This window comes from Glandiceps talaboti, chromosome 7, assembly GCF_964340395.1.
Source record: "Glandiceps talaboti chromosome 7, keGlaTala1.1, whole genome shotgun sequence".
In the NCBI taxonomy this organism is placed as follows: Eukaryota; Metazoa; Hemichordata; class Enteropneusta; family Spengelidae; genus Glandiceps; species Glandiceps talaboti.
In genome coordinates this window covers 2762227-2788374 of record NC_135555.1, presented here as the reverse complement: position 1 = coordinate 2788374, position 26148 = coordinate 2762227, and the positions used below count along the sequence as shown (strand labels likewise).

At 33.1% G+C, this 26148-nt stretch overlaps 1 protein-coding gene and 1 non-coding gene across 2 annotated transcripts in view; both read right to left on the bottom strand.

Annotated features, from left to right (window-relative positions):
• Positions 1 to 2726: 2726 nt before the first annotated feature.
• LOC144438255 (synaptic vesicle membrane protein VAT-1 homolog-like) overlaps positions 2727 to 26148 on the bottom strand; it is a 32659-nt gene continuing 9237 nt past the window's right edge. Inside the window, exons 2-10 of the mRNA XM_078127304.1 lie at positions 16628 to 16757; positions 12662 to 12877; positions 10726 to 10871; positions 8180 to 8283; positions 5922 to 5977; positions 5231 to 5425; positions 4576 to 4662; positions 3522 to 3599; positions 2727 to 2894 (exon numbers count right to left, since the gene is read on the bottom strand). Of these exons, the coding sequence (XP_077983430.1) occupies positions 3522 to 3599; positions 4576 to 4662; positions 5231 to 5425; positions 5922 to 5977; positions 8180 to 8283; positions 10726 to 10871; positions 12662 to 12877; positions 16628 to 16757 (1012 nt within the window). The 3' untranslated portion in view covers positions 2727 to 2894. The remainder of the gene's footprint in view (positions 2895 to 3521; positions 3600 to 4575; positions 4663 to 5230; positions 5426 to 5921; positions 5978 to 8179; positions 8284 to 10725; positions 10872 to 12661; positions 12878 to 16627; positions 16758 to 26148) is intronic.
• Positions 6483 to 6699, bottom strand: LOC144438346 (small nucleolar RNA U3). Its single transcript, XR_013481044.1, has one exon. It is a non-coding gene; the product is annotated as a small nucleolar RNA U3 (small nucleolar RNA).

The following is a 26148-nucleotide window of genomic DNA, read 5'->3' as shown; positions in this document are numbered from 1 at the left end:
CAGAATGATAATTTAATTATTGAAAGAGTAAACATAAGTACTCTCTATTCACGATATTAGCATGTCCAGAATTTACATACAAAGAATGTTTAGGTTGAAATTATTAGATGATATTGTGCTGTTGTGGCCGGCATCTAGATAATCATACATTGGCTGTACACATCATGTCCTGGCATATTTGTGGGCAATCAAATACTTTTATACATTTTATGTCTCACTTCATTTCATTTTTTTCTACATTGAAACTGATTTCTTAGCTAACTATTAAAAACTATAAAATCTTATTTTGATAATTGCTTTGTATATTAGAGCAAGCTTGGTAAATGATAACTTGCAAGGGGTCATGGGAAGGATGTAGTCAAATGAAAGAAACTGATTTCTTTTGAAGTACTGAACACATATAATGAGCAACTCAAAGAAATATGATGATCACCATATAGAATGATAAATATTGCAAATACTAGTAGAGAGTGTATCTTAACCAGGCTGTATTCGAAGTGCAGCACATTTAGCTGTCACAATATGCATGTCAAAATTTGAATTTTAAGAGTAAATTGCAGTTGTCAATATGAATTTGTTTCTACCAGTTCAACCTACTCCACAATCCATGCAGTCCTACTGGATAAACCTACTTGAATCCATGCAATGCTACTAAATATAGCCTAGAATCCATGCCTAGTATGGAATCTATGCAATTCCACCAGATAAACCTATATAGCCATAGAATCCATACAATCCTACCGGATAAACCCTAGCCTGGAATTCATGCAATCCTACAAGACAAATCTATCTGGAATATGTGCATTCTCACTGGATAACCAGGAATACATGCAATTCTACCAGATAAACCTAGGCTATAATATTGTGCATTCCCACCGGATCAAGTATGGAATTCAGGAGTCCATGCAATCCTACTGGATAACCCTAGCCTAGAATCAATGCATTCCTGTACCAGTGGGAGATATCCTGGAAAAAGAATGGCTTCCAGACTAGAATTGCCAGTTTTGACATTTCCCATTCTCAATAGAATCTCAAATTTATAATAACGTTCAAAAATACCACCTATAACTATTTAAGTATAGTCTCCTCCCCATACTCCCCTGACCCTCTTTACATTATTAGGCAGATATTCTACACCCAATAAAAATTGTCAATGGTTCTTAAAACAGGTTCTCTACCGAAATTGCACAAGCAGGAAAATATGCAAGTTTCATCAATGTTCTCCTATAGTGTGTAATTAACAGCTTCTATCCTCAAACCTTTGCAAAAGAACTGATATGAGACTTTGTGACATGTTTGTGAAAGCTTTACAAACAGAAATAACAATGATCATATGATCACATAGTCTTCAGAAAAAATGACCAATTTCTTACTTTTCGTAAGGTATTTAATCATCTTTCATATATAATTTGTTTTCAATTCCAAAGTTGATCATGTCGATGCCGAATTCTTTCTCAGTGCCTTAGGACTAGTAGAAGTATTAACGCTTAGAAACAGCAAAGTCATATTAAGAATCTTGGTTGCTAGGATACAACATCCCAAATTGAAAAGTGAATTATTTTCTTACCTTTAGTAAGTGATTGCAAACTGCTAATGAAAAATGTTACTCCGCATCAAATCTAGAATGTTGAATTTTCTTAACTGTAAAAATATATAGTACATTGAAAGGCATCGGTATATATAACTACATATAACAATTATATCTAGATATTGACAGCACCAGTCATGCAGGGTTCATTGTAGAGATATATAGGGTAAACACTAAATGCTATATGTATGGTATATATATAATTATATATATGTATATATTAACCTAGAATCCAGGTGATTGGGGATTTTGAATTTTGATTTCCAATGAATTCAAAAAACTCCATCTGCATGGATTCCAGGCTAATGTACATGTATGGTATATTTATGGTATATGTATGGTGTATGTATGGTACATGTATGGTGTATGTATATGTATGGTACATGTATGGTATATTTATGGTATATGTATGTGTAATGGTATGTGTATGGTACATGTATGGTGTATGTATGGTATATTTATGGTGTATGTATGGTATATTTATGGTATATGTATGGTGTATGTATATGTATACATGTACACATTGCAGTTTGTTTTTTTCCACATAAATATACTCAGCAGGATGAGTTTCTGGCCCAACTATTTTTCACCCAACCTTGACTGTGTCCTCCATATAGCTACGATGTATATTATCAATGAATATCAAAGTTAGTTTCATTAGAAATAAAATAAATGTTTGCTGCTCCAAATATTTAATTCAACTTTGCTGGCACATTGTTCAAATAGAAATCAAAATGATATCAAAATAAACCATTTTAGAATCCAATATGGCCGCCAACAACTGGGAAAATGAAACATTTATCATTTGTCAATTTCCTTGACAACAAGGTGATGGACCCACAATTTCTTTTATTATTTGAAAGGAGACAGAAGCAAGCTTTCATCTATTAAACAAAGTTTGGATAAAATTAAAGAACTTTGATTTTTTTGTGTGAAATTTGTCCCTGAGGCACAGTCTACCTTAACAGTTGGTTGGTTTAGATTGTGTATGAGTGATATGTTAGCCCTAGAATCTCATCCTATCTATAGTATATATTGGCATTTTATGTTGTGAAAATATCACATCCAGCAATTGTACAAGGTGTTAGATAAGAACCAGATATCTTCCTTCTCTCTCTGTTTGTCTAAAATAGCCACAAAAACTGCAGAATTTTCAGAAATATTTCTCAGTTATTAAGTAACAATTATTGGGTCCATGGATTAAGCGAATTCTGTCAGTGTTCAGGGTTTGCTTTGGGTCAGTTTGATATCAGTTTCTGTCATCATTAGGTCCATATCAATTCCATATCATTTGATGCCGTTCATCCTGTTATGGCATAAAAGAAAGACAATAGTGATGGTTGTAATAATAGTCACTGTGTTGTTGCTAGACTGTGTTTTTGCATCATAAATTCTTAGGAATAAAGTTACCTTTTTGAAGTCTGGTATTAAGCAACTAGATAGCTTTCGTTTGAATCTCTCAAACATCTATAGCATTATGACGCTTTATAGCCATCTACATAGCTTTCGTTTGAATCTCTCAAACATCTTTAGCATTATGACGCTTATAGCCATCTACATAGCTTTCGTTTGAATCTCTCAAACATCTTTAGCATTATGACGCTTATAGCCATCTACATAGCTTTCATTTGAATCTCTCAAACATCTATAGCATTATGACGCTTATAGCCATCTTAATACCAGACTTCAAAGAGGTAACTTTACTCCTGAAATCATTACACCTAATGGAGTCCAGTATCAATTTTTATTCTACTTTAGAATTAGTTTGGAAACCTCATCCACTTGAGCTGAGAAAATTGACCTACTGCACTACATGACAATGACATCTCTTCCAACAAGTAATTTAATCATTTCTATCATCATGCTTTTCATCATAAAGGGTTCATTATTTGTGTCACTCGGTAACCACAGCAACGGGATTGTCTATTCTTACCTATTTTGCTTCTTCAACAGCTGGATTCTCTGGACTAGCTTCACTTTCTGCTACATTCTCAACAGGTTTTTCCCCCTCCTTCAGAAGGAGAAAAATAGTCTAGTAAAAATCTATAGAAAATACTGACAGATGACTTTTATGACATTAGATTCAATAATCATAATCTGTACATTTTAAGTACATTTTTTGTGGTTCTCTTGTTGTTGTTGTTGTTGTTGTTGTTGGTTTTTTTGCGCTGGGAATGGCTCCCTGCTATTTTCTTTTTATGAATTTTTGTTTATTTTGTGAATGCTTTTGAAAATTAATCAATTCCTGTATGTATTGTGATTTATTTTGAAACATTATCGATAGAAAAATAGAAATATATGATATGTTTCCATTCTACTGGGATTTACAAAAAAGTCTATTTGATCTTTGACAACATTAGACGACCTTTTCATCAATTTCTAGTTCACATTTACATACTAATCCCTGCAAGTTCACAAGTATCTTCACAACAAAATACATGCAATATGACAATTTCTTTCTACTAAGGACTTTTATATAATTTTACGATTCAGGATTATTGGCATTCTTTGAAATAAAAACAGACATGGACGTAGGTCTTATGTTGAAACATAATAGAGAGATAGACCTTAATGAGTTGATCAGTAATCTCATAATGCCCTGCACGTTTGACATTTATCGGAACCCTTTTAGTGTGTCTTCACCAGCTTGATCATTTAAGTGACCACAATCCTCTTTCATGTATTGTAGCTCAGGAACATACACAATGGGGGATGAGTATAACTGGCATGTGTTCTTTAAACGATACATTTTATGGACACTTCACAGTACCCATCCAGAATCTTCTCTCTTAAAACCTAACCTCTCACATTTAGTGTGACTATTAAATGAAAAATAGTCTCCTCTCTTAGATCCTTACACATTTTGTTTGAATGTCAATTGAAAATACAAAAAAAAATTATTCTGATATTTCTCTGTTAAAACCTAACATCTCACACTCAAATTAAATATTGATAGAATATGCAAATATTAATCAACAAGTTCTTACTTTAGGGGGTTGTTTTTCTTTCAATGGACTAATCAACACTTTGCCAATATTCTGTCTATCATGTAATTTCAGCATAGCTTCACCAATCTGTGGTACAGAGAAACAATCAATGTATACAATCGTTAAACTTTATATTCTCATTTTCTTCTCTTAAACTTTACGTTATCATTTTCTTCTCATCATTGTCTGACACATCAAAGATGTACCATCATTAGATCCTCTGGTTTATGACAATGTTTTCCTCTTGTTTTCCTCACTTCTCTTTCTTGTATCTTTTCTGGAATTAGATTCCTCTTAAAATATCCTCTCTCTTACATTTACATTTTTAGTGAAACTAGTCCCAGATTCAAACCAGTTTGCACTCCTTTACTGGGAGGAAAATTCTAAAAAATATTCAAAATAAAAGTATGAAACAAACCAACAGCACAAAATGGTGGAAACAGAGGTAAATAAATGCATCTAGCTGCCTTCACCACATCAGATTTTAATCAGATTGAGGTAGACCATATGATACAATTCATACCAAATAACTTGCACTGCAATATCCTTGCTTTTGGTGGGAAATTACTATATCTGTTTTCAAATAATAGTACAAAAAATTAATCTCAATTATAAATAGTTTGAGTATCGAAAGATAATAATATCATTGACAAACCTCTTCAAAGGCATAGACAGAATCTATCTGTGGTTTGATTTTGCCTTCTTTGTACAACTTGAGTACCTCAGTCATTGTATCCTGTAGTATATCTAGACGTCCTTGGTTAAAGATGAGATTTTGTAACATAAAACCAGCAATTGACTTGTTTTCATCATATAATTTTAGAGGATTCACTTTGTCAACTTGCCACCACTTAGGACAAAAAGAAGAAAGTAAATAAATACAAGTTCTGTAATACACACACATATATATACATAGTCATGCACACACATATGCACACACACACACACATGCATGCATGCACACACATACACACACACAAGCACACATGCACCACACACACGCACACCCATGCACACGCACACACACACACACACGCACGTACACATGCACACACACACACACACACACATTTGTTCAATAAGGAATCGGCACAAAAGTAAACAAAATAAATATACCCAAATTTTAAAATATAATTGTTTTCTCTCTATCTGCTATTATGCCATCTACACATCATCTACTGGCAGCAAATGAACAATGCTAGAGTTTTGAGTTGAATTCTCAGTGATGTTCTTGTAATTTAGGTTGCATGAAATTGGTTTAAACTTTAAACAATTTTCAAGATTTTTTTTTTTTACATATTCATACTTGTTAAAAGTTGGACTAGCTCTAAAATAGTCATACTTACAGCCTTGGCAAAACTAAAGAAACTCCTTGTTTCTCCTGTGACAACGTTTGAAGAGCCTGTAAGAGCATAGATGAAAAAAGTAATGAAATTTATAACATGATTGCATTGAGTGATGTACGCCCTCACAGTCCACTGTTAACGTTTCTTGCCATTGGAAAGCATAGCGAGCTGTAGTAGTACATGTAAAATATGACCGATTTCGAGACATAGTTTTGTTTTTGATGTTTGCGTATTCCAAGTTCAATACTTGTTCACCGAATTATTGAAATAAATAGCTGCAAAATGGTAAGCAATACCACAGTTCATGATGTAGACAGACTTAAGTTACTTTGTAAACTAGAAAACACAAAATTTAAATTAGTTATTATAATAAGACAATCGAGCAGAAACACCAGTTGGGTTGTTTACAACAGTAAAATACGGAATGCCTAGTAAAATTAAAGTGTTACATCTGTGGCTGTGAAAGATGTCCTTTATTGCAGCGACTCTCATCAGGAATGATATGAAAATATTTCAGTTCTAATTTTTGATTTCATAGAGAAGGGGGGGGGGGGGGGGACAACCACTCAGAATGTGTTCTCTTCCTCCACTCCTCGCAAAAGGAAGAGAGGAACGTTCATCAATGATCAAGAGCGAGTCACTGAGAAGTGACACTCTAGATCCGCTTCGCGCTCAGAAGAGAACACTTTGTCTCGTCGTCGTGGTTTAAGCTATGATCACTTTTGAGTGATGTGGATACGACACATACTATAGAAATGATCCCTAAAAGTATGATCTTAAAGTTTAAGGGGCGCGCCGTAAGTATATATACCAAGCTATCGATTCATTATGTACAGTTTTTGTAGTTGTAGGGCTTCCTAAGTACAACAGTCGTTTCAGCCATTACGGAGCATTGTTTTCGATATTGTTATAAAGCCTTTTAAATATACACTAAAGCAATCACTATCTCACGCGAAAGATACTCAAAAGAGGGGAAAATTGGCAAAAATGTGTTTCTCCCACAACTCTTTGCTTCACTTCATGTAAATTATAACCTCGATACATTTATTCACCTTTGACCTACGGTCACATGACTCACCAGCTGATTCGGAAGGCCATGCAAAAGCGAGGTAAGGCGGGCCTGCGATTATTTATTTTCAATTTTGTCAATGAAACGCGTCGTTCAAACCATGGAAACACATGTTTAGCACATTTAATCTATGTATTACCTCAGCATAGCCATAGATACTCAACCGCGTACGTGTGCTAACCGTAATTTGTCACTATATATGTATGTGTTACAGTGTACACTGTAATGCCAGTCCCCTGCAGGACACAATTTCCGTGTTTATTTACGTTATAATATTTTTGATGTCTGACAGTGACCGTCAACATTGCATACTGTCTATTGTAACGACATATATCTAACGTTTGCGTGTGTCTGTATCGATTCGCATCTCAAATCATTAGCATAATCTAATTCTAAGTAACTTTTTCAACCATGCACCATTGTGTACACTGATTGTATCCAAAAGTATATCACATAATGAAATCGTGATCTCATCAGGGCTGCTGATTGTTGGGTGCAAGTACTTGGAGGAAAGGCCACTATTTTGTGCCATGATATTTTCTATCACTACATTCCAATGACAGAGGAGGGTCAGTAATTTTTGTGCAAGGTCTTTGGGGAGCTTCCCTAATGCCAAAATTACTACGGGGGGGGGGGGGGGGGGTGCCCCTAATGCCAAAAAGTACTACTAGGGGGTTGCCCTAACTACAGAGGAAGAATGTACTAATTATCAGTTGTAAGCATTCTTTTAAAAATATCTCACGAAGACTACTGTACTAAAAACATACCAAGTACATACAAGATTTTGTTGTCGGTCAAAAATATATCACATCATTGATGGATGAAACGAGAGTAAATCAACCAATAAAACACAAGAACACCATCAAAATATCACTGTACAAAGTCACCAAAACATTAACTCACACCATGTATTTATATTTTTATTGGTCCAAGTAACAACTGTATTGACATGGTTGAGGGTAGCAATTGTTAATATTTGCAATTCAGCATTAGAAAACCCAATGGCATGCAATGAAGTAGTTTTTTACACTTAAACTTGACCACATTATATTTATACATTCATCCACAATATGAGAAATTCACAGCATTTCAGAGTTTTTATTGACAAATCATGTTACAATTCATGACGGGTTTTGAAAAGACTGAATTATCTTCAAGAATAACTTACCATATAGAATATATAACTTACCATATAGAATATATTTGCCCATAGGTTTGAGGAGACTGTAGCCTTTGTTTGTATCATCACCACATAGACAATCTAGTACTATGTCCACACCTTCAGGGGAAATTCTGATTGAAATTAATAACACAGTTTTATTTATTGGGGAGGAAACCTTAGCTTCTGAAACAGAATTCAAATTATAGTAAGGGGCAAGATCAATAGTTCAATGTAGGATAAAAAAAATGAATTCTTGTAAGGGGGGTGGGGTGAGCCATTTTACTGCTCATCCTACAAAAACGATTTTACTTTCGATGAATCTGTTTAGTACAAAAAATGTCAAATTTAGAAATAGAATTTTCACTATAGTAAATGTATGGCACCAAAATAAGTAAAGTGTCAACAAAAGAACTATTGTTTTCCTCACTACATACTGGCTTTGTATTCATAACACTACATACTACTACATACTGGCTTTATATTCATAGCACTACATACTACTACATACTGGCTTTATATTCATAGCACTACATACTTACTACATACTGGCTTTGTATTCATAGCACTACATACTACTACATACTGGCTTGTATTCATAACACTACATACTACTACATACTGGCTTTGTATTCATAACACTACATACTACTACATACTGGCTTTGTATTCATAGCACTACATACTACTACATACTGGCTTTGTATTCATAGTACTACATACTACTACATACTGGCTTTGTATTCATAACACTACATACTACTACATACTGGCTTTGTATTCATAGTACTACATACTGGCTTTGTATTCATAACACTACATACTACTACATACTGGCTTTGTATTCCTAGCACTGCATACTACTACATACTGGCTTTGCATTCATAGCACTACATACTACTACATACTGAATTAAAATCGATTGTGCTGTCTGAAACAATTTAGTTTGTTTTCCTACATTAAACTATTGATCTTACCCCTAAGGACAGTTTGGAAGATCTACACAACAATATTTATGTGCTTATAAGGGTGACTTTAAGAATGATGGATCGGTCGGTCGGTTAAAAAAAGTATGTGTGTACATGTTTATGAAGTTTTCAATTTATATCCATACATGCCTTAGAAATGGCTTGGCCTCACTAAAGTTGTGTTATTTTTGTTCTGATATGGCTGTAGGGGAAGTTATACTCTTTTTTTTAGTTAGATTCAAGGAATACTGGATCTGTCTGGCCATGAGAAACATAGCAATAGATAGAGCTGCCAAAATCAAGCTTATGAGTTTGACATAGTGAAAGGGTGTCAGTTCCTGAAGGACTGTATGAGAGTGCTACATAAGGCCTATGAAAATAATTGTTTGGTTCTGGTTACCCGACCCCACCTAGCTTTTCACTGCCGACCCCAAACTTTTTTTTACGTATTTGAGAAAAAAATAATAAAATCGCAAAAATTGTGTGAAGTCTCATGAGAAATAGTGGATGCGGAAACTGACCAACTTAAAAAGACAAAATAAAACTGTTCTTCCAATCTGTAATGACTGTACATCTGATAGGAAGAAATGCACAACACGTAGACCATTTGGAAAACAATGGAAAACCTGAACTAGACACTCTCTCAGAAAAAAAATACATAATAAAATAAACTAAAAAATCTACCTACCCAACCTATTTTAAAAATGAATGTAATCGGAACCACACAAATTTTTTTATTAGGCCTAAGCTCATGACAAAAAAAAATGTTTTCTTTCGTATCCCCCCCCCCCCACCACCACACACACACAGACATATCCTGACCTGCACACAGATGAAGCAGTTAAATTACAAGTATACATAAACAGACCCAAACTTTACAGGATAGAGTAGGAGACACTCTTCAGTTTTATTTACATTCCAAGCAAATAAACTGGTATTCACCAAATGTTGTGATATTTTCTAAATTCTTTCTCATATTTAATGAAAGCTTATACATATTATCCTGGAGTTGACAGTAGGCATAAGGTTCAGAATTCAATTTTTTTATTCTGGGTAGGAATAAAGAAAACATCCATGGTAGTGAAAAGATTGTGTTGATAAACTTTGATGAATCTTTCTGATCAATGATGTTTTTTGTTAACAGGAAGTATCAAAACACAAATATCTATTTTTATTGTCTTCCTTTCAGAATAACCTTTAGTTGCTAAAATATGGTATTATATCATGATGAAGAAAATTAAATTATATAAATTTAGAGTGTAAGAAAATTTTTGTAATATATAATACAGTTGGGAAATGCTACTTTTTTACTTTTTGGTATTTGCAAGACCTTTTCTTTGAAATTGTGGCATATTCTCTGATACATTATTGATGTTAGTATCAGTTTGACATGAAATTTGAGAAATTTGGTTGCCTAGGTAATGTAGAGCTAGAGTCACCAAATTATATTTGTGTTATTTTAAACTTACTTTTTGACTTTCTAAGATCAACTAATTATGTTGCCAGACATGTCCTTCAAGGCGTCATGTTTATGAAACTTGAGAGATTCAGTTGCCTAGGCAACATGGAATCACTACGTTGTATTTTTTTGTTCTTTTTTTGACTTACTTTTTCACTTCCTGGTGATAGTCTTGTTGACTGCGATCAATTAAATGTTGCCAGTTGTCCTTCAAGGCTTCATGTTTGTGAGCTGATGCCGTACCAAACAATGTTATGTCTTCTAATAGCTTACTCAACTGAGCAACGGCACATCCCTAAGAATTCAAACAAAAAGTACAAATACAGAAGGTCAGAAGTCTATAGTTGCACATGATTAGCTCCTTTAATGAACTGAAAGAGCAATTTTTTTTCAGACACACAGATACATTTTCTCACCAAGGAGATTGATGCATGAATGAAGTAGGTATGAAATAGATTCTAAGTCTTCTTTCATGTTTTACAAATGAATTTTCTCAGTTCCTGATATCAAATTACAGTGTAAGCAGTAACACTATACAAAGCTAAAATGTCAAATGGTCTTCACAAAACTCTAAATATTTCTTTACAACCAGCACTTTCTGTTGATGTAAATACCACTAAAGACTGGTTATAATGATATATGCAAACTAAAACTAATGACTGTTCAAGTCTTAGACAAATATAAAATTTAAAAAAATCATAAAAAATTCCATGTTCATTAACCTGAAAAAAATATTGTTGCTCTTTGGTTAATATTCCTGCTTCATGATATCTCTTCAAAATTACTATTTCAAAGTGATTTTGTAGAAAAATGAAAATAGATTTTTCTGAACGAGTCAAATACTGTTATCAATGTCAAAATCAAAAGTAATGTTTGTACAGAAAATCTTACTGGAACTTCTAATTTAGATTGTAAAAATATTGATTTGAAAATATATTCTTGGTAAAAGCCACAATCTTGCCTCATTTGACTGTAATCATAAAATTTTTTCATGTTGTGTAAGTGTATAAATTCAGTATTATTATATGCATGATATGCGCGATTTGATTGGTTAACAAGCTATGACATATTTTGCCACACATCTCCATCTTGGTAGGCCCTGTAATGTGGATGAATGTAACATCTCCATCTTGGTAGGCCCTGTAATGTGGATGAATGTGTCAAATCCTATAACACAACTTTTCCATGCTATGTTGTCCAGACTGAAAGATTTTTGTCGATTTGTTTCATATGCAAAATAATGCTAACAAAATCGTCACTGATCATGTATGGTCACTGTCAGGTGACACTCGACAGCCCTGAACATAGTTAGCTACAACATGTGCAGGAAAAGAACATGAAACTTGGCATGAAGGAATATAGAAATAAGTAAATTATTATTTACATGGCAAAATCACACTTGTTCAAAACACAAATGATACAAACAGAGGATGTGTGGAATTACATGTTTTTTTGGTGAAAATTACACAATTTAAAAAAATCTGAAAAGAAATTTATATTGCTATACACGTACACCAAGATGAATGTACTGGAATCACCCAAATGACACAGTGTTACCTACCTGTGACATTACAGGCATACTGTAATTTGTGATTTCACATTTTTTTGTTCCACTTTTTCAAAGTTTAGGATATGTATAATGGGATTTGATAAGACCTGCTTGGAGTTCTGCTCTTAGATATAGGTATATGACAGGAAGGTGAAATTTAGATGTATGCCACAAATAATGACTTCATTCCCGATTGGTCATTATTTTCATGACATTTATGCAAATTTCATGTCAACAAGCAGAATCTCATCAAACATCAAATTTGTGCTAGACAGAGCTAAGCTAAAGCAGACTACTAAAACGTTAAAATGCAAGCTTAGACTCGCTCACTGTCTATCTACTTTTGCTTAATTGTCTTAATATATCAGTTTGACCATTTGCAAATAATGCAAGTCAAATATAGTCCTTAATAATTATTTAAAACTACCCACTAATGAGGCTGTGAGATTCTAATACAGGCAGTGTGTATTAAACATGACTTGAAGCTTGTTATTTCTTCTTGTGCAGTCTGAGGAAGAAGCTATTCTATCACTTACCACTGCTCCCCCTGCTGAATGCACCAGAAGAGACTTTCCCTTCTTTAGATTACCAATTTCATAGAGTAAGATGTGGGCAGTAGCGTAACTAATTGGAAGGGCTGCAGCATCATCAAAACTCATCCCATCAGGCATGTGGAAGCATTGTTTGGTAGCCACGGTAACAAGTTCAGACCAAGCCCCATAGTTGGTAATAGCAATGACATTGTTGCCAATCTAGTACATGTATAGGGAATGGTGAAAAAATATAATTTCATTTTGAATTTATCAATATTTCATAAATTTTTAGTCATAATCATGTATTCTGAAAATGCTGTAATTTTTAAAATAATTTTTGGTGTTAGTCTCAGATAAATTCATAAAGTAAAATGTGTTGCTTTAATATTTTATGTAATTATGTGTAAACATATTGGAAATAATTGTGGATCAATGCCGAACAATATCTATCAAAACAATTCAAACACCATTTTATACATTGGTTTTGTAAAAACGCTCCCCAAATTGAGAGCAATACAACTGTCAGCATTAACATAAAGGACACTTTAGAAATAAATTCTTTTAAACTTTTGTTGTTCCTTTGTTCAAGAAATGTCCAATCCATACTCAGTTAAAATCAAGAAAAAAAATGCAGGGTCACCATACAAATTGTTGAAATAGCAATCTAAATGATATCAAAAGTTAGTCATTTTAGAATCCAATATGGCTGCCAAATACTAATAACAACAGATTGTCAATTTCTTTGAATTAGGCGATGAATACCATTACATCCTTGTTTGCCCTGCTTTTAAAGAATTTAGACATAAATTTATCAAGAGTTATTATTACACGAAGCCAAATACACTAAAATTTGAAGAGTTACTTAACTGTAAATATTACACCGAAACACTTGCTAAATTTGCTAAAATCATTATGACAAAATTTGAGTAATCTTTATATATATACATGTAGTCTCTTTCATCTGCCAGGTAACTGACTTTTGCCTTTGTTATGCATGTTTTTTGGTTTTATTTTCTCAATTTTTCTTTTTGTGTAAGCATTCTTTTCCCACTTGTGTATAATGTACATGTTTTCTGTCTGTCACTTCTGTATATATCAGTTGTTTTTTGAAAGTACTTTTTGATTTGTATTTTTTGATGTGTATATTTTAACTATCTCTCATACTCCCATTGAAAGGGGTCGCAGAGTAAATAAATTATTATTATTAAATAAATTATTATTATTATTGAAAACAAGAGACCCCCTAAGTTCTTCTATTTTTTCCAAAGAACTAAGAACAAGCTTTCATATGGCAAAGTTTGGAGAGAATTATAGAAATTTGATTTTCAGACAAATCTGTCCCCGAGGCACATTCTACTGTTCTGTTCATTGAGTAAATGTCAAAACTTTGTTATAGATTGTGCAATTGACTGTAACTTTAATAAAGTGTTCACATTTAGTCTACAAGATTAGCAATTGGAACTATTGGTCAATTGAGACATTTTAATATCAGATGAACAAATTGGTAAGGCCTAGAAAAAACAATTGTTTGGTTCCGGTTACCCGACCCCACTTTGTTTTTCACGTAGACCCTAAACTTTTTTGAACATATTTGAAAAAAAATTAATAAATTGCGAAAATTGTGAAGTCTTGCAAGAAATAGTGGAAGCGGAAACTGACATCAACTTAAAAGACAATATAAAACTGTTCTTCCAATCTGTAATGGCTGTACATCTGATGAGAAGAAACCAATAACACAGAGACCATATGGAAAACAACAGAAAACATAACTACCTGAACAAGACACATATGAAAAAAAAATAAAAAATAAAAAATCTACCTACCCCACCTATTCTAAAATTGAGCATAATCAGAACCACACAATTTTTTTTGTTATGCCTAAGGTTAAATATGCATGATTAGGTGAGAATGGTTGTCATGGAATAATGAAAATCATAGTCCAATCTATGTCATTGTGTAAGACAAATCAGCCATTTCATAACTGGTACCCGCAAGGCTTTCCAACAAACAAACTCTCTACACATTCTGAAGTAGGTATGTCAGTTGCTTTCATGCATAAAATGTAGTTTCCAATGAGATTGTGAAGTCCTGAGAGTAGCTGCATAGTAAAATATGTATGTACACCATCTTTTATGAACTAGTTCTTCTGAGTGATTTCAAAAATAGACAGATCGCTGGAAACCATGATTTCTTTGTCTATTGGGTTTCATATGAAATGTTGAAAGAGAACATGCAACTTAATCCGTCCATGCAAATTTACACTCAGCATGTACATTCTACTACCCTTGTTTCACTCTCAGTCCGGCTTCATTATGTTGTACTGCGATGTAGGGGAGGTTAGGGTCTATCGATCTTCATCTCCTGAGATTAGTAAATTCACATGAAAGTGCACTTTGGATAAACCGATTTCATTTGAACTCTACATTTCTATCCTGATTTAATATTTACATGTACTGTAACGAGTCACATATCTGACTTCTGACAGATAGAGAATGTGTTTGTATAATACATGGGTACAAGAAGAGTTCAAGCCTAAAACAGGAACTATTCAACGTAATTTTAACTCATACTATCCTTCTGTATGTAACAGCATGAATTCCGGGCAAGTGATGATGCCACTATTTTTAAATCGTAAATGTCTGGAAAGTAGAAAGGTTAGTCTGTCATGGATTATACAGATTACATATTTCTTGTCCATCTACAAACTTCCTAAGCTGACTATTCCATTGGTAAAACATTTCTATGCAAATTAACAAAATGAGATTTGGTTAAGGTAGAATATTCCTTGGGGACAAATTTCAAATTTCTTAATATATTTCCAAACTTTGCCGTATGGAAGCCTGGATCTTTCGCAACAGTAAAAGATATTTGGATATTCACTGTCTTGTTTTCAAGCAAACCAACAATCTTGTATTTTCCCATAGAGTTATCACAGTATTCAGCAGCCATATTGGATTTCAAAATAACATTTTGACCTCATTTCAAAAATTTGTATGGCGACCCCTGATATTTTTTTGAAAAATTTCACTTTATTTTTTTATTTATTTATTTTTTATTTTAACTGAAAATGGGTAGGAGTTTTCTTGAAAATAGTACCAGTAAAGGTTGTATTTCCCATTAATGCAAACATGCAGTCAGTATACATCATCATTATAACTTGGAATAGATACGATATAAAAAACATGAAAATGTAGTCACCATGTCTGAAATAAATGTAAATACCTAAAATTGTACAGAGCAATTGGACTTTTAAAAATATCAAATCATTAGTGGTTTATTTCTTGTGTCTTTTATACACATGGATCCAAATTAATAGAAATACATGTAAATATAGCACAGCATTATAATTGGATGTATCTACAAAAAGAAAATGAAAATTGACTGAGACAAGGTTTTACACATTCAATGAATCTTAACCAGATATTTGTCATTTGTACAAACTGAAAATTAGATTTGGATTCGCACAAATTTACTACAATTTGAAATGCTTCACTGCACTTGGACTGTCATATAATTTTCAAAATGACAGAAGGAAATTGATTTTGAAATGGAAACAAATTGTGAATGATACATTTTGTATTTGATTTAGACTGCTATTGATACTTTCAAATTTCTTTACTGAATCACAATCTGGGGCTGGTTTCAAACTTTCATAATAGCAATCTGTGGCCAGCTTCAAACTTTGTATATGGTCTAAATAACAATCAGACTAGTTTCCTAGTCTCAAACTTGAATGTAATTCTCAATAATAATCTGATGCTAGTTTCAAACTCACATTTTTTAAATGCTGAATAACAATATGAACAACAATATGTTGCTCGTTTCAAATTTAAAACTATCAATCCAAGTTGACCTTGTTTGTTTGTTTGTTTGTACAAATTAAATTAGCCTGAAATCCATGCTGTTTTGTCCTCCAGTATACATGGCACAGAACAATTAATATGACATGGATTGCAGACCATATTTTACCTGAAAATCAGTGACTCCTTCTCCAATAGCTTCAACTTCACCAGAACACTCAAAGCCAAGTACAAGAGGTGTCTTAGGAGGGTTATCAATAGCACCTTGTCTTACCATCAGATCATAAAAATTCATGCCACTAAAATTGAAAGAAAAAAGTACAACGAATATTTCAAATTGCTAGTCTACCTTGTATAACAAATATAATTTTGTAGTGAGACACAAATTCATCACAGTTATTGCCATGTCAATAATACATCTAGTTTTACAAAAAGTATATTCCTGAGGTGAAAAAAGAAGACAACGGTTTGGAGTTGAACAACAAGAATGCACAAAATTTAAACGGAATACTACTTGAGATCTATGGATGTACACATAGTGATAACAGTTCCAGGAAAAGTCATTTTTCAAGTGTTTATTCTTCCTGCTTGATAATAAATCATAAATATACAAATTACTCTACGAATGATACTTTTCAAAAAAGGAGTGAGGTGGACATTGATTCATTTGATGACATCTGAGTACTTGCTTGCTATGGATGGCTTCACTGTGTCATTTCCCTCTTACCAAAGACACAGTGAACAAGTTATATTTCATTGAAAACAACTGTAAGACCAATGTATTTGTTTTAGAATAATGCATAGTAGCAAAAGATGGAATCTGAAAGTTAAAAAATGTGCACAAGCTGTAATTCCAGGATAATGTCGATCTGACAACCAATAATTACATGTATAGTTACTGAAAATTATTAAAATTAGACATTGTAAATATTATTCTGCCAGTTCAGGAAGAAACATGAATGCTGAATAATTAAATTATTGCGTGATCAAGGTCTGTAGTAGACGGATCGAAATGTCAAATTCGTTTCCAATTTACCATTCCAAAGTATCTATCATTTGTACTGTCCTATTGTACATGTTAATTAGAGGTCTATTTTATCTACATGTAGTAAAGTAACAGGTAGATATTGTCATCTTGTACTTAAAAATCAATTTAAATATTACCTGGTAGATTTATTGTTCCATATTATGTGTGTATACACTGATATGCTACAGGTGATTCAATACAATTCAGAATGTACAATATTCACGCAATCATGACATGTAACAAAACAGAAAATGTTTCAGTTGCTGCTAGTGCAGTTTTATAACTGGTGAGGAATCTGAAGTTTTTACCAATGAAATTTATATTGTCTCTCAGGTGGTAGACCATGATTTTAAAGGGACCCAGTGACAAAAACAGGGGAACATGGGTAGGATTTTCCTGCTTACCTCCTACAAACCAAAACTGTTCTAACTGTTGTCTGCAGGCAGAAAATTACCTGTAGCTACAACTAACAATAACATTCATTTATTTGGAATAAAGTTACCTTTTTTGAAGTCTGGCATTAAGTGACCGCATAGCTTTTGTCTGAGTTTCTCAAACATCTTCATTGTAATGACAATAATCCATCTGGTCAAGTAAACCCCCCACCCACCCATTTCCCCCCCCCCCCCCATGCCAGTGGAATCACCTGACAGTAGACTGTTGTACATAGGTGGAAGGTTGTAACAATCATTTTATATGGTAGGATAACTTTTTTTTTTTTTAAAAACATTTTTGCTCAACTGAAATAATGCTATTTCTCTCTCATAATAACGTCTAATTTTTAATACTTTAGTTAATTTTCAATTTTAATTCCCTTTTCCCATTCATAGTCTCATAATTTTGTTCTTTCCAACAAAACTAATTGATGATAAAGACCCCCCCCCTTTCCAATGGTATAGTCCAGATACCTGGTTCACCATGTGACAGGGACCTACCTGGTTATATCTAATTATTCTATGGTGACCCTCAACTTTTTCTGTTGTTTCAGAAAAAAATAATGATGCATGCAATATCACAGTGTTATTATTTGGGTAAAAATAGTGCTAGTGAAATTGCCTCTTTGATTTCTTTAAATTTATCATGTGTGTAATGAAACACACAAGTTTGACAAAATTATACTTCTTAACCATCTCCACTTGAAATATGAAATATTTGTATTATGTGTATGTTTTGCAAGACAATCATAAAATCAAAATATTTTTATGATTGAAGTTTGATTCTGATTTCAGTGATAGATGAACTGTAAGAGACCAGCAAATACAGATGATATTCTATTCCATTCAAATCTACTAATACAATACCAACAGACCTGAACGATACTATGTTCCATTCAAATCTACTGATGCAAGACCAACAGCCCTGAACGATACTATGTTCCATTCAAATCTGTTGATGCAAGACCAACAGACCTGAACGATACTATGTTCCATTCAAATCTGTTGATGCAAGACCAACAGACATGAACGATACTATGTTCCATTCAAATCTGTTGATGCAAGACCAACATACATGAACGATACTATGTTCCATTCAAATCTGCTGATGCAAGACCAACAGACATGAACGATATTATGTTCCATTCAAATCTGTTGATGCAAGGCCAACAGCCCTGAACAATACTATATTCCATTCAAATCAACTGACGCCTTCTTTTGTATCAACTCCGGAATTAATTATGGAAGATATAAATTTCTTATGGAAATTCCACCCACACATTTGACCTTGCACTGACCTTCATTGTAGTTTGCCAGTCTTCTGAAGACAAATTGTTAAATTCTAACTTAAAATAATTCAATCTATACTACAATCCTTTTCATCCATTCAAACAGAAATTGCTTTTTAATAAGAAATGAATTTTTAGTAATATTTCATATCAAGTTTTAGCTGCATAACTGCATCTCTATTTATTTGTACAGTGATCAATACCTGGTTTACATAATTCTTAAATTTCAAAATAACTGATAGACAAAAATAAAGAAGACAACAACAAAAATTACTTCTATATCTTTTGAAAAAGATTAAAAATTACTTATATTCTATATTGATTTTTAGTCACCAACCATTGAATATATTTTCATATATATTTTCATATATTTATAAATCAGACACTGGACAATTTATTTCTTGTAAGTTAACAGTTAAGTGTTTAAGTGACTGTTGTATCAAAGGATGTCACCAAATAATAACATGAATTATTTTCCAAGAAAGGTCACAATTCACACAAAAGATGGGGTCATCTTCTGCCAGACTTTTTTAAGCCATTCCATGACTAACGTAATGGAAACACAAAATCCTAACATTCCCACAATGCAAACATCCACCCACACAGTTGTTAAGAATTATGGGTGCCATCTGTTTCCATGGTAACAGTGATGCAGGCAAGTCAAGGCAATGATAAGGTATTGCAGCATAGAATATTAACAGCTTCCCTTTTCTGCATTTTGCCCTTTTTAGCTTGCCAAAGGCAACATCACTGGCTGTATCTATTTATGCAGTATATAGATTGTTACTTGAATGAAGGAAAAACAGTGTAATCAAGAAATTCTATGAAAGACAGAAATTTCAACAGAACTAAAAGCAACAACCTGTTCTTGGAGAAAAGAAACATACACAGGAACTGTGACATGAAACATAGCTTAAATACATATAAAAAAAATTGCTAGGTAACATAATTTCTCTTCAAATATTGGAATAAAAATAATGATTAATGGCAAGATGTCTTTCTGTGAAAAATGCTGTCATAGCATGAGATACAAAGTTTATATCACAACCTACTTGGTTGCAATCAACTCAGAATATGTCATATTTAAAACATACTTGGTTGCAATCAACCAAGAAAATGGCATATTTTAAACATACTTGGTTGCAATCAACTCAGAATATGTCATATTTCAATCATACTTGGTTGCAATCAACTCAGAAAATGTCATATTTTAAACATACTTGGTTGCAATCAACTCAGAATGTCATATTTTAAACATACTTGGTTGCAATCAACTCAGAAAATGGCATATTTTAAACATACTTGGTTGCAATCAACTCAGAATGTCATATTTTAAACATACTTGGTTGCAATCAACTCAGAATGTCATATTTTAAACATACTTGGTTGCAATCAACTCAGAATGTCATATTTTAAATATACTTGGTTGCAATCAACTCAGAAAATGTCATATTTCAAACATACTTGGTTGCAATCAACTCAGAATGTCATATTTTAAACATACTTGGTTGCAATCAACTCAGAATGTCATATTTTAAACATGGTTGCAATCAACCAAGAAAATGGCATATTTTAAGCAGTGATATACTGATGTAATTTTAAAGGCTTATCTCTCCCATTTCTAATTCATAGTGTAACATAGATCACAAATGGATTTATTTTAGTTGGTAAATTTTTGCATACAAATCACAGATTTCAATCTTGTTATCACCTAAACATCATTTCAGGATTTCATGCTACACTGATTTTGATTTAAGAGGCCAACTCCATGGCTGCATTTTGTTTTCTTTTTTTTTGAATGTAATGAAAGTGTTCTTTTCAAGTATTAAATATATAATGGCTGCAACTGAGAGATTTTTTTCACTAAGCAACCAAGGACATATGCGCTGAAAATTACTTAATAGCTTGCACAAAAAGACATTGTACTTGTAAGTTTAATAGTGGTCAGACGTATTATATGTAGGTAGTGTACAGTTTTAAATCAAGCTTAGTTTTGAATCTGTTGACATGTTAGTTTGATTTGCCTCTGTACCTATATATGGCAGTGATCTTTAAATTTGCAATATCGAGGCACAAGCTAGACGTAGTTCATACAGTTTCAGTCACAGCAATTTGTCTTGTATTATTTCACAGTATGTCTTGTGATAGACTCTCTTACAGCCCTCGGAGCTTCGCTTTACTAAAATTAAAGCTAAACGAATTATTTTGTATGTACCGATGCCAGCTAATTAACCGTACTCGAATATCCTTGTACTGTGCGCCCTCATCGACCATGATAGAGATAACCATTCGTTGACGTGTGACTGCGACGCTCCGTGTTATCGCGAAGCCCCTCGGACTTCGCGATAACACGGAGCGTCGCAGTCACACGTCAACGAACATATATCTCTATGTGGTCGATGAGGGCGCACAGTACAAGGTTGTTCGAGTACGATGGAGTACGTTATGTAGATGGTATCGGTACATACAAAATAATTCATTTAGCGTCGATTTTAGTAAAGCGAAGTTCCGAGGACTGTGAGAGAGTCTAGTCTTGTGAATGATTACATTTTATGAGCAAACTCAACGACCTGATCTTGGTCGATGGCGGCACTGATTATGTGTCGTTACCTGGGTATGTGTACATACACAAGTTGACATATTGATGATGCAATACATCTCAGGGTGTACAATAGTGAAAAGTAATTTACATCTAACAAAACAATTTCAAAAAATGGAGTATACTTGGAGCCTGTACAGCTTTAAATAATTGTGTATTCAGGTACTCACAGACGAACAAATTAATATCGCTTCGTTTTTTCAAGAAACATGAGTGAATATTTTAAAAATGGATTTATTTTGTCATAATTCATACAGATTGTATTTATTGTATATTTATATAATACTGTAGAAAAGAACAGTCTTGCAATATTCATATTCCAGTTTTGATATTAATAAATTTTAAAATTTATGAATTTTTTTACCTTGAATTTCTACAAACTATATCCGTAGATTTAGGAATATAAAGGAAAAGGTAGTGTTTTCGTAATTTTTCCATGCCATAAGGTATGATAAATCATTTTAAATACTGCCCAAATATGGGAAATACTGCCCAAATATGGGAAATACTGCCCAAATATGGGAAATACTGCCCAAATATGGGAAATCTGACCTTAGTTTTATGAGTTTCATGCCCTAGGTTAGGTCCAATATATACAGAGATGAAATATGCTAATGAGAGTAACAGTTTTCAGATGATGTGCTGTGTAAGAAGATTAATGAAATATCATGGACACCCAGGAAACAACTTGTTGGATATGAATGAAATGAATATAAGTTGTCATCTCATGTTTTACCAAAACAAAGTGAAAAAATATCTTTCTTTTTTTGTCATAAGGAATGTTTTATAGACCAAATTTTCCCTGCAGGTTTGTCAGAATTTATGGCACAATGAACAACTGTATGAGATTTGTAAACTCTGGACAAAGTATCTGTGCTGTGCAACACAGTTTTCAAGCACGCTTAAAGTTGAACTACTGTCAAATATAGCTAAAATATCCTGTTGATCTAAGAAATAATGGGGATGACATTGAGGATGATTGTCTTTCAGCATGACCGATGTACCAAACTCAGGTTTTTGTGAATTTCTGTCATTTTTGACCAAAACAGCATAAATTTTCTCCGACTACAATTATGTATCAAATATTAAAAGAGTACAATAAAATATTATCTAATTTTTAATTGCCATAAAAAATATTTTTAAATGACTACCATTTTAACATCCAAGCCTGAAAATCCCACAATTTAAAGAAATATTCTTGGATGATCAAAAATGCAAACTATTTTCGACGTTTTCTTCAAATCTCCGTACATATAGTGATTGGATATTCTGATCCCCAGGGGAACGCTATTAAATGTCAACACCTTTTCCCTTGAAAAATTCACTCATCCTCTTGGCAATACAGCTCAGTAGAAGAAAACTCCATTTTGCAGACTATCGAGTAAATAAATTTAAAATGTCATGAGATAGAAAGATTTAGAGAATGAAACAAGACCCTGATTCCTAGTAATCATTTTATTTGAGAACTACAAACCATAAATGATTAATTGACCGACAAAAAGTAATCAAAATCATACTGAAGGCCATATTTAACAGATTTCTAACAATATCTTTCTTATTTTTCAAATGTATGAATAAAGGGAATGGTTGATTATTATTTTCCAAGCCTGATTTAAATTCATAGATATTGTACGTGCTTACAGTTATGTTTGTCCTTCATAATCTATGTTTACAGCAATCTTTTGGCTCCAAGTGCAGGAAATCATGAAATTACTCACCAGAACCAAAAGTTTATGAAAATGCCTTTATTTTCTGTAGTGGTGTTCCACAACTAGGTAAACTACCAAGTCAGTAACATACCAATCATGCCATAACACATAATATCATAACTAGGCAAGTCCCATAAGCTCGCGAAGGGTAGATTCATTTGTGACCGGCTGCCTCACAATGATATTGTAGATAGCGCCCTCCATATGGAGAATGTGCATAGTATATAGAATGCGCATGCGTAGTCATTGCGCCGCAATGCATCCTTGAGTAAAACCACCAAAAAAAAAATTGCATAGTATATAAGACGTGCATGCGTACTAGTTTTTGAGCCGCTACGCGAGTTAATATCATAAATTTCAAGTTCAAAATGTTTGGCAGAGTGAGGTGATCAGTACATTCATATTGTCATGGTACCCGACTCAAGGTCTAAATTATTCAAGAAAAAAATCTGAATTTTTTTAATTTGACTATTCGTCAGGTACAATCTTTTGAAGCTATCATTTTTCTGGGCATATCACGACACAACATATGAAACAATTACATGTGGACATCTAAAAATGTAAAGTTTAGGAGTAATTATCAATCTCTGTACAAAATAAAAATCACAAAATACAAAAAAAAACTTGTTCTTATATTTAAATTATTATTGACATATGGACAAAAAATATTACAGAATATTACTGAATAAAAGAATATGCATAGTCAATTTTCTGGTTCCAAGATGCATTGCGCGAGATGATGTCGCTTATGTTGTTACATTTAGTCTTGTTTTGTCTATATTACGTTTGAAATAACATTTTCATCAGGAAATGATGGAAACACATGTTGACCTCTTTGATTCTGAGTGATTTTATAGAACAAAGACTAAACACCATCAATGACAGAGAGGGATTTTACAGGTGAACCCAGGGTACAGTCAGGTGACAGCCATCTCCCTTAGTAGCGCGTGCAAACCCCTCAGCCATGTACACAATACTACGGCATTGTATGGAAAGACGCACAATGCATCTTGGAACCGGCAACAGGTCTATTGTTCGATTACACCAACCAATTTAATTAGCATATTAACTGAAATTGTATACTAAAGCTTTTATTAGTGACCTAAGGATGAAGAAGATGACCATACAACATACAACATACATGTTATTTTATGTTATGTTATGTTATGTTATCATGTTATTATTTATTAAGGTGTTCTATGTGGACTTATCAAATTATACAATACTCAAATAAAATTTACAATAAAAGAGCCACATCCAGGCCTCTGGCTTATAGGACACAAATGATATCAAATTAAATAAATAAATAAATAAATAAATATCACATACATTTTAATTGTAAATAAAGGTTTTCCTACGTTAAAGGCCTCGTGTAAAAAGTTTGCAGTATCAATGGGAAATTTTATTATTAAATGTTGTAGTTTATCTTATATGTTCATATGACTGAAGTTTGGCGTTAAAGTTATTTTTTTATCAAGTAATGCTTTCCTGAGATCCCTGTATAAATTACAATAAAACATAAAGTGTACTTCATCCTCTGGATACAAACCGGTACAGCACTTTAATGACTTGAAAGCAATTCTGTTTGACAAAGTTCATACCAATGACCTGTTAGACAGTCTGTGTATAATTATCATACACCCAAAGTTACATACTGTACTTGTCTAGTAACTTTAACATTAATTGGGCAGTTTTTGAAGAGCACTGAAAATTGGTAATTAGGATAGAAATGCACCATGGATTGCTGATCAGTTTGACATTCTTGTTAACATATCCAGACAGAATAGTTATTCATTCGATACCCATCAGTGTGGTCACATCAATCTCAGTCAAATTTACATTCACATTGCGTAGTCTGCCCAATCATTTCAAATGGACAACATAAAATTCTCTGGATGCTAAACTCTCATTAAGGAACATTACTGGGGGTGGGAGTGAAGCAGGGGAGTGGCAGTTCTGACTGCCAAGGTCCACTGCACCAATAAAGTTCCCATTTATAGCAAAGCAATATTAAGCTTTATCTTTCAATCCCAGATATTAAGCAGTACTTAGTGTGCCCTTGCAAACGTATAACCGTAGATCGTCTTGGCAACATCAAATCCTCTTCACGACACAGGTTTTGAGCATATATCATTTACTCTTTAGTTTCACTACAAGGTAAAGCTAAATTGAAATTTCTTGAAAACGTAAACTATAAAATGTGGCTTCAAAATCACTTTTTATTTCCTGTAAGCAAGAAAGCATATTTTCCCATTGTCATGTGTTGTGTATTAATACTGCAAAAAGGCATAGTTTACGATCTATGGAACAGAAATCAGTTGTTTTTTGAGCAACAAGTGACTGTAATACAAGTCTACTAAAACAAATCGTTGTATGTCGTATCTCATATGTCTTGCCAATGTTCGACACTTCTACCTGACAAACTCATTCTATAAATTACATATTTGGACCTTTGAGAATTATAGAAACTATTAATGTGTGAAAGTCATATCAGATAGTACAGAGATACGACATACAACAATTTGTTTTAGTAGACTTGTATAACAGTCACTCGTTGCTCAAAAAACAACTGATTTCTGTTCCATAGAGTGTGTTGTGATCGAAGTGAGCCAACAGAGAGTACAGATAATTT